Source organism: Odocoileus virginianus, chromosome 8 (genome assembly GCF_023699985.2).
Source record: "Odocoileus virginianus isolate 20LAN1187 ecotype Illinois chromosome 8, Ovbor_1.2, whole genome shotgun sequence".
Classification (NCBI taxonomy): Eukaryota; Metazoa; Chordata; class Mammalia; order Artiodactyla; family Cervidae; genus Odocoileus; species Odocoileus virginianus.
Window position 1 is genome coordinate 60,927,955 of NC_069681.1, and position 15,589 is coordinate 60,943,543.

General features: G+C 33.4%; 1 protein-coding gene across 2 annotated transcripts in view; it reads left to right on the forward strand.

Annotated features, from left to right (window-relative positions):
- DACH1 (dachshund family transcription factor 1) overlaps positions 1–15,589 on the forward strand; it is a 455,863-nt gene that overhangs the window by 319,406 nt on the left and 120,868 nt on the right. For both annotated transcript variants that reach the window (XM_070471591.1, XM_070471592.1), the window contains 2 exons: positions 6,918–7,053; positions 8,919–9,053. In XM_070471591.1, the coding sequence (XP_070327692.1) occupies positions 6,918–7,053; positions 8,919–9,053 (271 nt within the window). The remainder of the gene's footprint in view (positions 1–6,917; positions 7,054–8,918; positions 9,054–15,589) is intronic.

The following is a 15,589-nucleotide window of genomic DNA, read 5'->3' on the forward strand; positions in this document are numbered from 1 at the left end:
TAATTTAATTTTTACTTTAATTTTTATTGACATACAGTTGATTTAAAATGTGCTGTGTTTCAGGTATACAGTAAAGTGATTCAACTCTACGTATATATTTATGTATATATTCAGCTATATATATATGTGTGTCTGTATATTCTTTTTCTGATTCTATTTTTGTACAAAATTACAAAATACTGAGTATATTATTATTACAAAATATTACAAAATATTGAGTATAAAATATTATTTTATTATTATTATTTTAATTATTAGTTTGTTATTACAAAAATATACAAAATATTGAGTATAGTTCCCTGTGCTATATGGTAGGTTCTTTTTGATTATCTATTTTATATACAGTAGTGTGAGTGTATTAATCCCAAACTACTCTTTATTTTAGCCTTTTAGAATTCATTGTTTTAAATTCCATCTTTGATTGTGAATTGTAGTATAGACCAGTACTTCTTGTTCTACCCAGAAGCAATAAATGCAGCTTTTCCTTTATGTATTCTGTTACCATTAGTTTATTAGTATGACCTTTTTTTTTTCCAGTGAGAGTATATTCCTCTTAAATTTTCATTTATTATTGTGGCTAGTTTTATAAAGATAGAACACTGCAAAAGATTGTGTTTTATTGATTGGTGGAGCTATGATGCAGGACTATAAAGCAGTGTGTTGAAGTATTAAATTAAATATTCTTCCTCTTTGTCCTACTTCAGGGCCATCTTGGAGGTTAAAGGGTCTCACACAAATGAAATGATAAATCCAGTTTACATAGTTTCCCTATAGACATTGAACTGCTTCTTTCTTATTATGTCTGAATAAAACTCATTATCTATTTTGTTTCAGTAATAATTATGAGATTCTCCCCTAAGCAATTCTTTACTGTCTCCATTATTCTCCATCTTATAGCATACTCTGGAAAGGCAAGCATATAAATATGATAAAAGAATTAAGCTGTTGAAATAAATTAATTTATTGTACAACAATGTATTCAAATCTTACTTGCTCAATGGATTTTACTTTAATGAAATTCTTCAAAGAATAATACATCATGTTCCAAAGATTGAAATTATACATTAAGTAAAATGACTGAATATGTTGTGTCTCAGTTTATAGAAACTTTCAATTGAATACTTAAGCTTTAAAAGCATAAAATTTGCATAAATTAAAACATTTCTTTAAGTTAAAATATTAAATATTGTCTTTGCATCCTTTGTTCCTAGACGAAAAAAGCAATTAAAGTAAAAATAAGCTAAAGCTATAATAAATACTACAATTTCACCTATGTTGCCTAAGCCTTAAATTATGTTTTAAGATGTATTTTACATTAAGATTTTAATCCAGCTTATTTTTTACTTAGTTTATTATATGACTTTTAGAGTGTTATGAATGTGTAAGTGAATAAATGAATAATGCATAAATGAAAAAAATCATCCAAGAAAACTTTTACAATTAAATACATTGACTAATGAAATAATTGTTTACCCCATGTGGAAAATAAGCAACTCTTCAATGATACAACCATTGTTACTAGAGTTTTGTGCATTAAATATTTTAGTAGTTTATGAGCTTTAAATGTCTCAGGAAAAAAATCAGCTTCTCATGCTTTCCATTAGTGCCACTGAGAAATCTCTTATGACAAGAAAACTCATACTTGCAAAATGATTTTAAAGGGGTTGATTTATTCCAAGATTGCACTTTACCTCTGTTTGGCCAAACACATGCCACTGAAAATATGATCAGTTACATAATTATTAGAAGGACTATTAAAATGTTTGGATGGATAAACATTGACATGAGTGAACTTTTGAATAAAATAGAATGGCTAATTTAAAAAATGTTATTTGTATAAAAATGTAGTAATGCTCTTTGTTTAATATAGACCATGTATTTCTGCATTATCTAATTGTTAAGATTTAGATGTAGTAGAAATAAGCTTAAGACTTAGACAAACTTAGATCCCTCTTTATTAGAGAAATCAAGGTTAGAGTCTATATAGTGTGTATCTGGTCATGTGTGCAGTTAACTACAGCATGGATTATTTATATAGACATTTATACAGACTAAAAAGGTGTTCTATACAGTTTTATAAATCCATACTTTATAATAAATGCACAGATACTACAAAAATGACACAAACTCCAGCCTTTGAGTACTACACAGAAGCCAAGTTACCCTTTGATTTGTGATTTCAGAGACTTGATATGAACTTTATTGCTTTTTTTTTTTCCATTTATTTTTATTAGTTGGAGGCTAATTACTTTACATCATTACAGTAGTTTTTGTCATACATTGAAATGAATTAGCCATGGATTTACATGTATTCCCCATCCCAGTCCCCCCTCCCACCTCCCTCTCCACCCAATCCCTCTGGGTCTTCCCAGTGCACCAGGCCCGAGCACTTGTCTCATGTACCCAACCTGGGCTGGTGATCTGTTTCACCCTAGATAATATACATGTTTCAATGCTGTTCTCTTGAAACATCCCACCCTCGCCTTCTCCCAGAGTCCACAAGTCTGTTCTATACATCTGAGTCTCTTTTTCTGTTTTGCATATAGGGTTATCGTTATAAAACCAGACAAAGATGCCACAAAAAAAGAAAACTTTATTGCCTTTTTTAAATTAAAAATTGTGGTTCAGTTCAGTTCAGTCACTCAGTCCTGTCCAACTCTTTGCAATCCCATGGACTGCGACACGCCAGGCTTCCCTGTCCATCACCAACTCCTGGAGCTTGCTCAAACTCATGTCCATTGAGTTGGTGATGACATCCAACCATCTCATCCTCTGTCATCCCCTTGTCCTCCTGTCTTCAATCTTTCCCAGTATCAGGGTCTTTCCAGTGAGTCAGTTCTTCCTATCAGGTGGCCCAAGTATTGGAGCTTCAGCTTCAGCATCAGTCCTTCCAATGAATATTCAGGGTTGATTTCCTTTAAGACCGACTAGTTGGATCTCTTTGCAGTCCAAGGGACTCTCGAATCTTCTCCAACACCACAGTTCAAAAGTATCAACTCTTTCGTGCTCAGTCTTCTTTATGGTCCCACTCTCACATCCATACATGACTGCTGGAAAACGATAGCCTTGACTATACAGACCTTTGTTGGCAAAGTAATGTCTCTGCTTTTAAATATGTTGTCTAGGTTTGTCATAGCTTTTCTTCCAAGGAGCAAGTGTCTTTTAATTTCATAGCTGCAGTCACCATCTGCAGTGATTTTGGAGCCCCAAAATATTAAGTCACTGTTTCCATTGTCTCCCCATCTATTTGCCATGAAGTGATGCGATCAGATGCCATGATCTTCGTTTTTTGAATGTTGAGTTTTAAGCCTGCTTTTTCACTCTCCTCTTTCACTTTCATCAAGAAGCTCATTAGTTCCTCTTCACTTTCTGTCCTAAGAATGGTGTCATCTACAATCTGAAGTTATTGGTATTTCTCCTGACAATCTTGCTTCCAGCTTGTGCTTCATCCAGTCCAGTGTTTCTCATGGTGTACTCTTCATATAAGTTAAAAAAGTGTAGTGACAACATACAGACTTGACATACTCCTTTCCCAATTTGGAACCAGTCTCTTGTTCCATGTCTGCCTCTAAATATTCCTTCTTGACCTGCATACGGATTTCTCAGGAGGCAGGTAAGATGATCTGATATTCCTATCACTTAAAGAATTTTCCACATTTTGTCGTGATCCACACACTCAAAGGCTTTGGCATAGTCAATAAAACAGAAGTAGATGTTTTTATGGAACTCTTGATTTTTCCATTATCCAATGGATGTTGGCAGTTTGATCTCTGGTTCCTCTGCCTTTTTCCAAATCCAGCTTGAACATCTGGCAGTTCATGGCTCATGTATTGTTGAAACATGGCTTGGAGAATTTTGAGCATTGTGTGCAAATGAATATATTCAGAAAGAAAAAAGATAAACTATTAATACATGCAACAACCTGAATGAATCTAAGAAACATGTTTTTGTGTGAAAGAGGCAGACATGAAAAATTAGGTACTATATGAGCTAATTTTTGTGAAATCTAGAACCAGCCAAACTACTTCCTGGTGATAGAACTCAGAAAGCATTTGCTTATGGGGATGGGAGAAATAGGTTGGAAAGAGGCATGGGAGTCTTTCTCAGTTATGGAAATTGTCGAGGGCTTGACAAAACTCATCAGACTGAACACATAATAAGTTCATAGTTTGAAGCTGTTTTAAGTTTGACTTAAAGGTTAATGTTAAAAGAAAGATTTATAATCCCAGTTGCTTTTAAATTATAATTAGAAGATGGGCAGTAACTTTTAGCATCCAGATGTGGGTTCTCCATTCTTTTAAATCATATATGTGCTTTTTCTTAGAAATTTAGGTCATTTGTCTATAGACCTATAGAATTTAGACTACTTAGAAGCATAACTTGTTTGATTTATTTACTTTGGAGCAAAAAAACTGATAATTGTATTCATTTTTCATGTTGAGACATAGATTTTTAAAATATACATTGCAACTAACTATAAAGAGTAGACTTTCGTTGACTTTTTTTTTTCCTTTTTTTCCTTTTCTTTTGTTATGATATTCTTTGACCTGGCAAATTCTTTGCTGTAGAGTTTATTGTGTGACCATTTCTTATTCTACAGAATACATACTGAGAAACAGTTTTATGTTTAGATTTTGGAAGAAGGCTTGGCTATTTTTGAGGGTTATTTTCTTTTTATTTGTATGACCCTCAAGAATGAAGCCTTAGTGTAACTGTTGAAGATTACTGACAATGTGTAGGATTGAAAAATTAAAAGCATATGAGACAAGTGATGCTCAATCTTGGATATATGTTAATATCACCTGGAGAGCCTTAAAAAATATTGGTTTCTGGGCCCCACAGCAGACGCAGGGTAAATGCACATACCAGGTGACCTAAAAGGACAAATTTATACCCTCATATTTCTGGAGTCTAGAAGTCTGAAAGCAAGGTGTCAGCAGTACCATGCTTCCTCTGAGATTCTGGGTAGAATCCTTCCTTGATCTCCAAAGATCCTGATGGTGGATAGGGAGCTTTGGCAATCTTTGGTTTGCAGCTGCAGAGGTCAGATCTCTACCTCATCTTCACATGCTGTTTTTCCTTCTTCGCAGTTTTTCTCTTTTTCACATTTTCCCCATATCTTCACAATGTCCTCTTGTGAAGACATCAGTCATGTGTGATGGAGAAGCCATGCTATTTTAGTATGGCCTCATTGCAATTAATTTAATCTGCAAAGACCCTTTTTCCAAATGCTCACATTCATAAGTATCCATAGGTCAGGACTTCAGTCATTCTGAGGGGACACAATTCAACTCATGTAAGCCAGAATCTCAGGGAGTAAAGCCCAGGCGTGGGAATGTTGAGGAACTTCCCAGGTGATTCTAATGGAAAGTAGAATTGCAAACCATCACTGGACTAAATGAACTTTTGAGATTGAAGACAAGCATTACTCTTTCTCTGTTAGTACAAAGCCTTAAGCTTGTCTGTTTTCTATATTACATTAGCCTTTGATATTTTGAAAATAGCCTCCTATAGGATGATTTCATTCTAGAACTTTTTTTGATTTCAAACAGTCTGCTTTTATTTCATATTTGCATTTTTTCACTCTAATCAGGAATAATTTGCTTATTATTTATTATGTATCATGTATCAGTTGACTTGTACACTTCCAAAGATTTATGAATTATTGAAAAGTGTTCTTCAAGGAGAGTATGTAAATATCTGAAGGTGTAAATATCTCTTTGCTCAAAGAAGCAAATATTAACAAATGAGTATTTTATTTATTAATCTGTAGATCCATTTATAATAGTTCATTGGAGACAGTTATACAGATTGGGTTGGACAAAAAGTTAGTGTTCGTTTGGATTTTTCAGTAAGATGCAACGAAAAAAAAAAAATCAGAAAACCAGAATGAACTTTTTGGCCAACCCAATATTTGCACATTGGTCTCATTGGGAAGGTGCAGGGCTTGGGTGAGATATGGAGTGGGACCTGAGTGTGAATGTAGGACAGGATCAGGAAATATGATACCATGTTTCCCTGGGATACACCTAATACATTATTCATGAATTTTCACTAATATATTTGTGGGTTGCATTGAAGCTCGGAGTCTGGAAATTACCAGAATCAAAATTATTCAAAGGTTAAATAATAATAGATTTCCCTGGTCCCTTAAAATGTGACTGCCCAAGTATATCCAGAGAAGTCCCATAATGAAATAGCTGTTAACAGCTCCTCTGGTATTATTTTGATGATGTCACTATGATAATTTGTGTGTTAAATGATCCTAGACACTTGCTGAATCAATAGACTCTATGTATTAGGTTTTTTTATAATGGTAATTGTCTAGAATTAAAACTTGCTTTGTTCTGTTAATTCTTTGTTGTCTAATGGTTCTAAACTGGATTTTTTTTGACCTCTATTTTTATCCAAAGAGGGGATTACCATTTGTCATTACTACAGTGGTGTTCACCTATTTCCTTTCTATTCTTTTCTTACTTAGACTTTTGGTTGTTGGTGGGGAGGAAGGAAAAGATAGGTAGTCTGGGATGAACATATACACACTGCTTGCTATGTTTAGAAAGGATAACCAACCAGAACCTACTGTATAGCACATGGAACTCTGCTCACTGTTATGTGGCAGCCTGAATGAGAGGGGGATTTGGAGAAGGATGGATACGTGTATATGTATGGCTGAATCCTTTTGCTATTCACCTGAAACTATCACAACATTGCTTTTCAGCTATATCCCAATACAAAATAAAAGTTTAAAAAAAATTTTTAAAATAAATAAAATGTGTCTTTTAATCCAGTTAAATGTTGATGGAAAAATGTGTTGTCTTCACATTTCTGTAGAATTAAGAAAAACCAACATTGCTTAAGCAAGGGTCCAATGTATTTACCTCTTTTCTTCCCCCCACCCTCCCCTGGCGGTATAGGAGCGTGTTCCCGACAGCCCGTCACCTGCCCCCTCCCTGGAGGAGGGCCGAAGGCCTGGCAGCCACCCATCATCTCACCGCAGCAGCAGTGTGTCCAGCTCCCCAGCGCGGACTGAGAGCTCCTCGGACAGAATTCGTAGGTGTCATTCTTCACTTGTCACCATTTTAAACTTTATTAGGTGCAGCTGGCTTTTCTAATCAAAATACCCTCATTCTGAAGAGATCTCAGATGTATCATCTTCTGAAGCTCTGTGGCCATAGCCATCTCTCAAAATTATGTTTCCAGTTTGCAATAGCATGAGGTATGGTACTACATTAACAATTCTGATATAAACTCCCTCTTTTTGATGCCACACATAAAGATTTGAGCTATGAAACAGTTAGAGAAAGTAAATAACCTTCTAGATTAGTTTCTGAAGTAAACGCCTCCAACTCTCAAATATCTAGTGTCCAAATATACTGAGTATGAATTATTCCTCATTCCTTCAATCCCATCCTTGCCAGTTTTTAAAAATTTACTAGTTTTTAAACTTCATCCTTGCATTGACAAAGAGGGATAAGAGAAATGGATTCAAAATAACTGTTTTTAAAAAAAACACATTTCATAATCATTCAGAGGATCAATAGATTAAATAGTTTAAAATTGGTCAGATTTTAGGATTTGAATTAGTAAAAGTCAATAATGCATTTTATCTTCACATGTTATTATTATAAAATTCTACAAAGTAGGTTCATACCTTATTTTGTGATCACATTTTCAGATATTTAATCCTTGTCCTCATAATCAAGAAAATTAAGAGTAAAGTTGTGGGTTGTTGTTAATTGCTCAGTCATGCCTGACTCTGCAAACCCATGGGCTGTAGCTCTCCAGGCTCCTCTGTCCATTGGATTCTCCAGGCAAGAATACTGGACTGGGTTGCCATGCCCTTCTCCAAATTATTCTACATATTTTTAAAATGTGTTTTTTTCAGTGAAAGTAAGGTTTTATGGAATGACCTTTCTTCAAAATTTTTCACAAAACCAAGATTTTCATGGGCAATTTATTAAGAAATGTATTGACTGAATTGAGATCATAAGGGTGTTTGGTCACCTGCTTTATCATGTCAGTAGTGACAGGTTACTCCTAATAATTCAAGAAAGAAATTATTGTTTTTAATCATTCAGCCATTTAATAGATGTTAATGGACAGTCTTATTTTTAAATTTGAGTTCAAAATCAAAATTTTAAAGAAGTACTTTGCTATCTCTTAAACTTAGGGTTTTGTCTACTAGGATGTGTGTGTGCATGCTCAGTCACTTCCGTCATTTCCAACACTTTGTGACCCCATGGACTGCAGCCCTGCAGGATACTCTGTCCATGAAAACTGCAATGGGTGGCCACTTCCTCCTCCAGGGAATCTTCCCAATCCAGGGATCAAACCCATGTCTCTTGCGTCTTCTTCATTGCAGGCAGATTCTTTACCTCTGAGTGACTGGGGAAGCCCATTGACTAGAATAGAATGTGAATATTGAATCTCAGTGCTATTTCAGTGACTTAACTTGCTGAAAACTCTATTTACCCTCTCATGCCACTAAAACTATTCTAAATTATATTTTAACTTTATAGTCTTAGAGTGTTCTAGCTTTAAGACTGTAGTTTTTGCAGTTACAGAAGGTTATATGCTCAGGAGAGGATGTGTTACATTAGATGAAGCCTGAAGAGTTCATTGGTAATGGTTATAGTGTTATGACCACTGAAAAGTATTCTAGACATTAAAAAATATACCTGTTTTATGAGATAAATAGAGGATAAAATAGTTTCATTTTCAATATATTTCTGCTTGTTCTTAAGAATTATCATAGTTATCAGTCCTCATGGTGTTCAACATAAAGATAGATTATAATTTTAAAGTTATACCATGATGTTTCATTTATTTCTGATTCCAAAAGAGTTTAAATAGGTTATTTGAATATTGTGTATTATGGTGTTTTATTCTTTTATCTTTTGTTTCGGGCTTGACAGCTGTCCATCAGAATGGGTTGTCCATGAACCAGATGCTGATGGGTTTATCACCAAACGTACTCCCTGGGCCCAAAGAGGGAGATTTGGCTGGTCATGACATGGGACATGAGTCAAAAAGGATGCATATTGAAAAAGGTAATATATGATTATGAGGTCTGTTTTTCCTGCTTAACATATGAGCTAGGTTTTAATCACAGAATAAAGTATATTTCTAAATTACATTAGAAGATGGTATATAAACATTTTAAAAGACTACAATATTAAAATTAAGTAAAAATTAAGTCTACTAAACAAAAAAAAAAAGAAATATGAATGAAAACCTGCTATGATTCTCTTAAATAACAGGTAAGTGTTCATTTATTTCCCAGTACATTTAGAAAAAGAGAATTTTTTTGTTTTAATTATTATCTCTCAATTCCTAAAGGTCTATAGTTTGTCTTCCTCCATGCCTTCAGGGTCTATTGTCCTTTTACTTAGCATATTAGAGCAAGGACAATATACAAAGGATTACTGTGGGTATTTTTTGGAATCAAAGAGATAGTCATTTGGTCAATCAAGAAATATAGTGAAGATTATCAACCAATGTACTAGTATTGTTGTTGTTCAGTCACTAAGTTGTATCTGACTCTTTGTGACCCCTTGGACTGCAGCGGGCCAGGCCTCTCTATCCCCCAGAGTTTGCCCAAGTTCATGTCCATTGAGTCGGTGATGCCATCTAACCATATCATCTTCTTCCGGCCTCTTCTCCTCCTGCCTTCATTCTTTCCCAGCATCAAGGTCTTTTCCAGTGTACTAGTAGTTACTTCTAAATTGCGTGCAACAAATAAACCGAGATAGTGCAAAGCTATGAACATTTTCTATTTACATTTGATTTGTACCAGTGTAACTTGTTTCCATAGGCAAACATTTGTCTTTTCATGCCCTACTTCATGAAATACTTTCGTGAAGAATTGAAATATTATTTTAACATGCAAGTTGAAAATGTATGCTGTTGGATGCCAATTCATGTTTTCAAATGGTAAATGTAAATTAGGACAATTGGAGCCTTGCCATATCTTTATCATCTTAATTTAGTACTTTCAAATTTTAATAATAACATAGATTGTATACTTTGATATATTTTTTGATATGAATATCAAATCATCAATGTTATGGAATGGATTATTTCTTTGGAAAGAATTTATTACTCAAAAGGCACAATTAATTGGATCTCAAAAAGGAAAATGAGTACAATTGGACATTTAAATAACAGAAAGAAACATTTACAGAAAGACTAAGTTAAGGTCGGAAACTTTTTTTCCTCAAAAATAATTATCCACCAAAAGTAAAAATGCTTACACAACCATGTTTTTCTTTTCAACATGAATACAGTTCACCTGAAACGTCAGGGAGAAAGAAAACAATATTTACATAAATTAAATTATTTGTATTATGCAATTAACAATAAAATGATAATCTTTGCTAGGTTCTAATATGTCAAAATGTAGGCATTATTGAGAGCAACATTAAGACAATTTCTAATTATCAATTTTGAAATTCATTACCAAGTATTATCACTAAGCTGAGTGGAATATATGCAAGTACATAAGTGGGTCAGATTGTCTCTAAATGTCTAATTCTAATCTTTCTGTGAGTTCTTCTTCAACAATGAAGAAAAATGTTATATAGAATGCATTATGTATATTTTGAAATGTGTTTTTATATTTAATGAAAAAATGATTTTTAAAAATCTACAGTAATAAATTTTTCACTGGGGATTTAAGTTTTAAGTAAGAATGTTTAAATATAGAAATCCATTACTAGGGTTAAGCGGCCATTATCCACTAACGTCTTGCGATAGAATGAAACCCTATAGAAAAAGTTTCTAGTATCTCTTTTCTCGGTTTTCTCATACATGCTACATAGCTAGTTTCACTTAAAATGCATGAGAGATGTTTTATAGTATACAGTGGATATCAGTATATTAGTGATTAATTCTCTTGCAGAATCTTGGTGAAGCAAGTATAGGGGTGAAATATAAAAGCTCAGAGGTGGTAGGTAAGAGACCACTAAAGGCATGATCAACCATGTGACTGAAACAATGAGTCCCACTGGAATTTTTGGTGGGGAGCTTTCTTCAAATCTCATGTTTCAAGTTGAGTTGAACTACACTTTTTTGAAATGGTTTCTTTTTTCAAGATTCATGAGTTGTATCTGCCTATCTGTTCATCATCTGTCTATATACCTATCATCTATTGTTATTATATTATAATTTTGCCATTATAGAGCCTTTCCTGAGATACCAAACTAGATTTTTATAGGGATCCTACTGTGGATTTTCCTGTGTGCCTGTCCCTTAAATTTTCATTACAGCAGTTGCCTTGTTATTTGGAAGTTCTTTTTTCATTGGTCTGCTTCCAGTACTACATTGTAAATTCCGAGGAGTCATGTGTGTCCTGCATTTGCTTGAAAAGGACTAGACAGTCTGTTATGTGAATGCATGTTTATCTGAGCTGAATTGCTAAAAGATTCTAAGAGATGGTGAAGGTAAGTTAAAATAACTGTGAAGATGAAAGGCAAAATGTTGAATTACGGAACCCTTAGAACATACATGTGTATGAAACAGCATATTCTGGCTATGAATATACATGAAAACTTTTTCTATATCTCTATAATCTTATCACATGTTAAGTTTTTAAATTGTTTTGCTCTCAGAATAAAGACCTTGATCATAACCCGGCAGTCTTTCAATATCTGAATGCATATTTTATTTTAAAAAGTACATTTTATTTTAATATTTGCCCTAGGGATGTGAAGCTACCATTAAATTCTTAATTTCAAATGTAATTATGGGGTCATGGACATTGTAATAGACATTGATACTCTTGTAGTAAGAGTTTTATTATATGATGCTCATCTTTTGTATGTATCTCATCTCTTCTATCTATTTTTCATCATACTGAATTATTAGTAAATATTCATAGGCTTTCTAGATTGATAGGGTCTACTAAATTAAAAATTGTTTTTTTTTCATGACTACATTCATCATGTGCCTTGTACTTGCCCTGTAACTTTCTTACTACACATATCTGTATTAAAACAAGTGACTTCATTTAGAGACATTTGTAAAGAAATTAATTATATGCTTGTGTCATTTTAGGCTTGAACTTCTTAAATGAAATTTGCTGCTTACCACGTTAAATCATCCAAAAGATAATAATTCTTAAGAAAACATTGATGTTAAAAATAGATACCAAAATTAATTTGGGTGCTGAGAATCACCATGGTCTAAAATCTTAATCATCAGTAACTTTTAAGCACTTTTAAATCATCTTAATATTAAAAAGTTGTTGACTTTATTCTATTAGACAGAATATTTGTCACCATTAGTTGAAGGATCAGTGGCTATACAGGCATTAGAATTCAAAGTAATACGTGCTGAGTAAACTCTCCCCTTAGATTTTAAAATAAAAGCACTCTAATGGGTTTTTGAATTCAGGAAGAGTTTAATTAGAATACATTCAAAATATAAATATGAAAAGACAAGTTAGTGTATCAAGAAGTAATAGACATACATTATTTCAGTGATCCTAAGTGTTAGGAGAAATGATTTTTATAGTATGCACTTTGATTAAAATTAGGGGTTTATGAAAGATATGTCCTGAGGAAATGTTCGACACAGCTGGTAGCCTCATAAACAGTTTTATGTCTTCTAACTTTTCCAAACATACTCCAAGTTCTCTAGAACTTCTGGATTTTAGAAAACATGGCTGATTTTTACCCTCAGTCTAAAATTAGTGAAATAGATAGGACTAATTGATGTTTTCTTTTTTTTAATTGATGTATAGTTGTTTTACAATGTTGTGTTAGTTTCCAGTGTATGAGGTAATTCTGCTTCATATATATGAAACAATGAAAGAGTTACATATATATGTAATATATTTCTCAGATATTTTTCCACTATAGATTTTTATAAAATTCTGAGTATAGTTTCCTGTGCTGTACAGTAGGACCTTGTTGCTTATCTATTTTATATGAAATAGTGTATATCTGTTATTCCCCAAATCCTGATTTATCCCTCCCCCAGCCTTTTCCCTGTTAGTAACCATAAGTTTGTTTTCTATGGTCTGTGACTCTCTTTCTGTTTTATAAATAACTTCATTAGTATCATTGTTTTTGAGATCCACATATAAGTGATATCATAAGATATTTAGCTTTCTGTCTGGCTTACTTCACTTAATATGATCTCTAAGTCCATCCATGTTCTACAAATGATATTATTTCATTCTTTTTATGCTTGAATATTATTCCATTGTAAGGGCTTCCCTGGTGGCTCAGGGGTAAAGAATCTGCCAGCTAATTCTGGGTTTGATCCCTGAGTCAGGAAGATCCCTTGGAGGAGGAAATGGAAACCCACTGCAGTATTCTTGCCTGAAAAAATCCCATGGACAGAGGAGCCTGATTAGCTACGTCCACGGGGTCCCAAAGAGTCAGACACAACTTAGCGCTAAACAATAGATATTCCATTGTATATATGTACCACATCTTTATCCATTCCTCTGTTGATGGGCATCTGGGTTGCTTCCATGTCTTGGCTATTGTAAAAGTGCTGTTATGAACTATGGATTTTTGCATCTTTTCAAGTGAATTTGTTTCTGAATATATGCCCAGGACATTGAAATTATATAAACAGGCTCTCTCTTTCTTTATGCTGCATCTCTCTCTTTATTCCCCCCAAATCTGTCACTGGTGCTGATTTTCATTGATAACTCTCTCATGCATAATTTGTTCCCTGGTTTATCAAATTGTTTGAATTGTTATTTCCAAACATTTTTGAGCATGTTTCATACCATGCATGTAATTCCCTATGCACATTTTTATTATTTTGGAATCTATCTAATTTTTGTCTTCCAAAAAGTAAATGTATGCTACACATTAGATACTGTATGCTGTGGTATTAGCTTTCTATCCCCACTTATAGAAAAAGTGAGCACATATAATTGGAACTAAGTACTGAATACTTAATTTACATTAGTGTATTTCAGTCTTGGGTTAAATAAACCAAAATGATATCATCAATAGGTAAATATTTAATGCATGTCAGATATGTGAAATGAACAATATGAAATACAAAATGTCCCTTTCTTTTTTCTCTTTCTTCTACAATTTCACAAAATTTTTATTCATATATATTCTAATTTCCCCTATAATTGAGGCTTTTCCCTTTATTTGTTTTCAAAAAAATATGAAAACTTTCTTTTGTTAATATACTCAGTCATTCAGTCTTGTCAGACTCTTTGCGACCCCAGTGATTTCTGCCATTTTAGAAACAGGAATAATTTAAGATGAAGCCGGAAACACAGGGGATTTGCTTCAGGCCATAAAACATTTCTTTTGTCACATATTCTTTTGTTGTGTATTCTTCATGGGCATTGTTCAAGATTTCCAATGGTTAACAGACTTGTTTGGAAGGGTGTCATTCTGATATTCTGAATTTGAGGACAGAGGATTAGAGGCAAGGAAGTAGTTAGCAAACTGACCATATTGAAATATCCTCTTATTAATGTTGTATTCTTAGCATCCGACCTTGTGGACCTTTTTCCTACACAACATCTTTTTTAAATGATTACCATTACTTTTCTCCTGTTTGTGGAAATTAATTTCTTGAAATATATTTCCTTTTGCACATTTTTCATTACTTAAAAATTCTAATTTTGGGATTATCTTCAAAAATGACTTTCTATTTTGAATTCTAGATTGACATTATATAAATTAATTTATAGTAAATATCACACACTTATATGAAAAATCTGAACCCAATAGTATTTCATCTGACTATATAGGCCTGCATGGAGTGAAAAGCCCTTTTCTTTGGAAATTTCCATATTTTGGTAATGTTATGTGGGCCACTTGTAAAATTAACTGCCTCAATGTTACCTAGAGTAAAATTTACATTTTCTAGGAATTTATTAATACATAATTAATATGAACTTTACTAAAAGAAATAGGATTTATTGATGATGATGAAGATGTCAATTGCTTCTCCAGGACATCCATAACTTTTTGATAACTTTTTTGGATACTTAGAAAGTTGAAGTATATTACTACTTGCAGATAATTTTCATGAATTAGATGCCAAAGCAATTGATTAGAGAGTATTAATATTTATTTTTGGATACATTATAAGTAATAATGTACATTTATAATAATTTTACTTACTGTAGTAGCTTTGCTTTTACTCGGTCAGATAAAATGTCTTTTCCCCATGGAGAAAACAGAATAGACTATTAATTACTGCACTTACTCAGCTTTATTTTTTTGAGCTCTTTTGATAGGCACAGAGTGACTCACTTCCTCACTGTTTAAGAAATATTTTTATGTAGTCATGCCAATAGCTAATATTTTTATAGCATTAAAAGTGAGATAGAGAGTAAGTGAATAGTAGATTGTTATTGTTTTTGTTTAGTAACTAAGTCGTGTCCCACTCTTTTGTGACCCCATGGACTGTATGTAGCCGACCAGGTTCCTCTGTCCGTGGGATTTCCCAGACAAGAATACTGGAGTGGGTTGTCATTTCCTTCTCCGGGGGATCTTCCCAAAACAGAGATCAAACCTGCATCTCCTGCATTGGCAGGTGGATTCTTTACCGCTCAGCCACCAGGGAAGCCCAGATTAACATATTAGTTCCACCT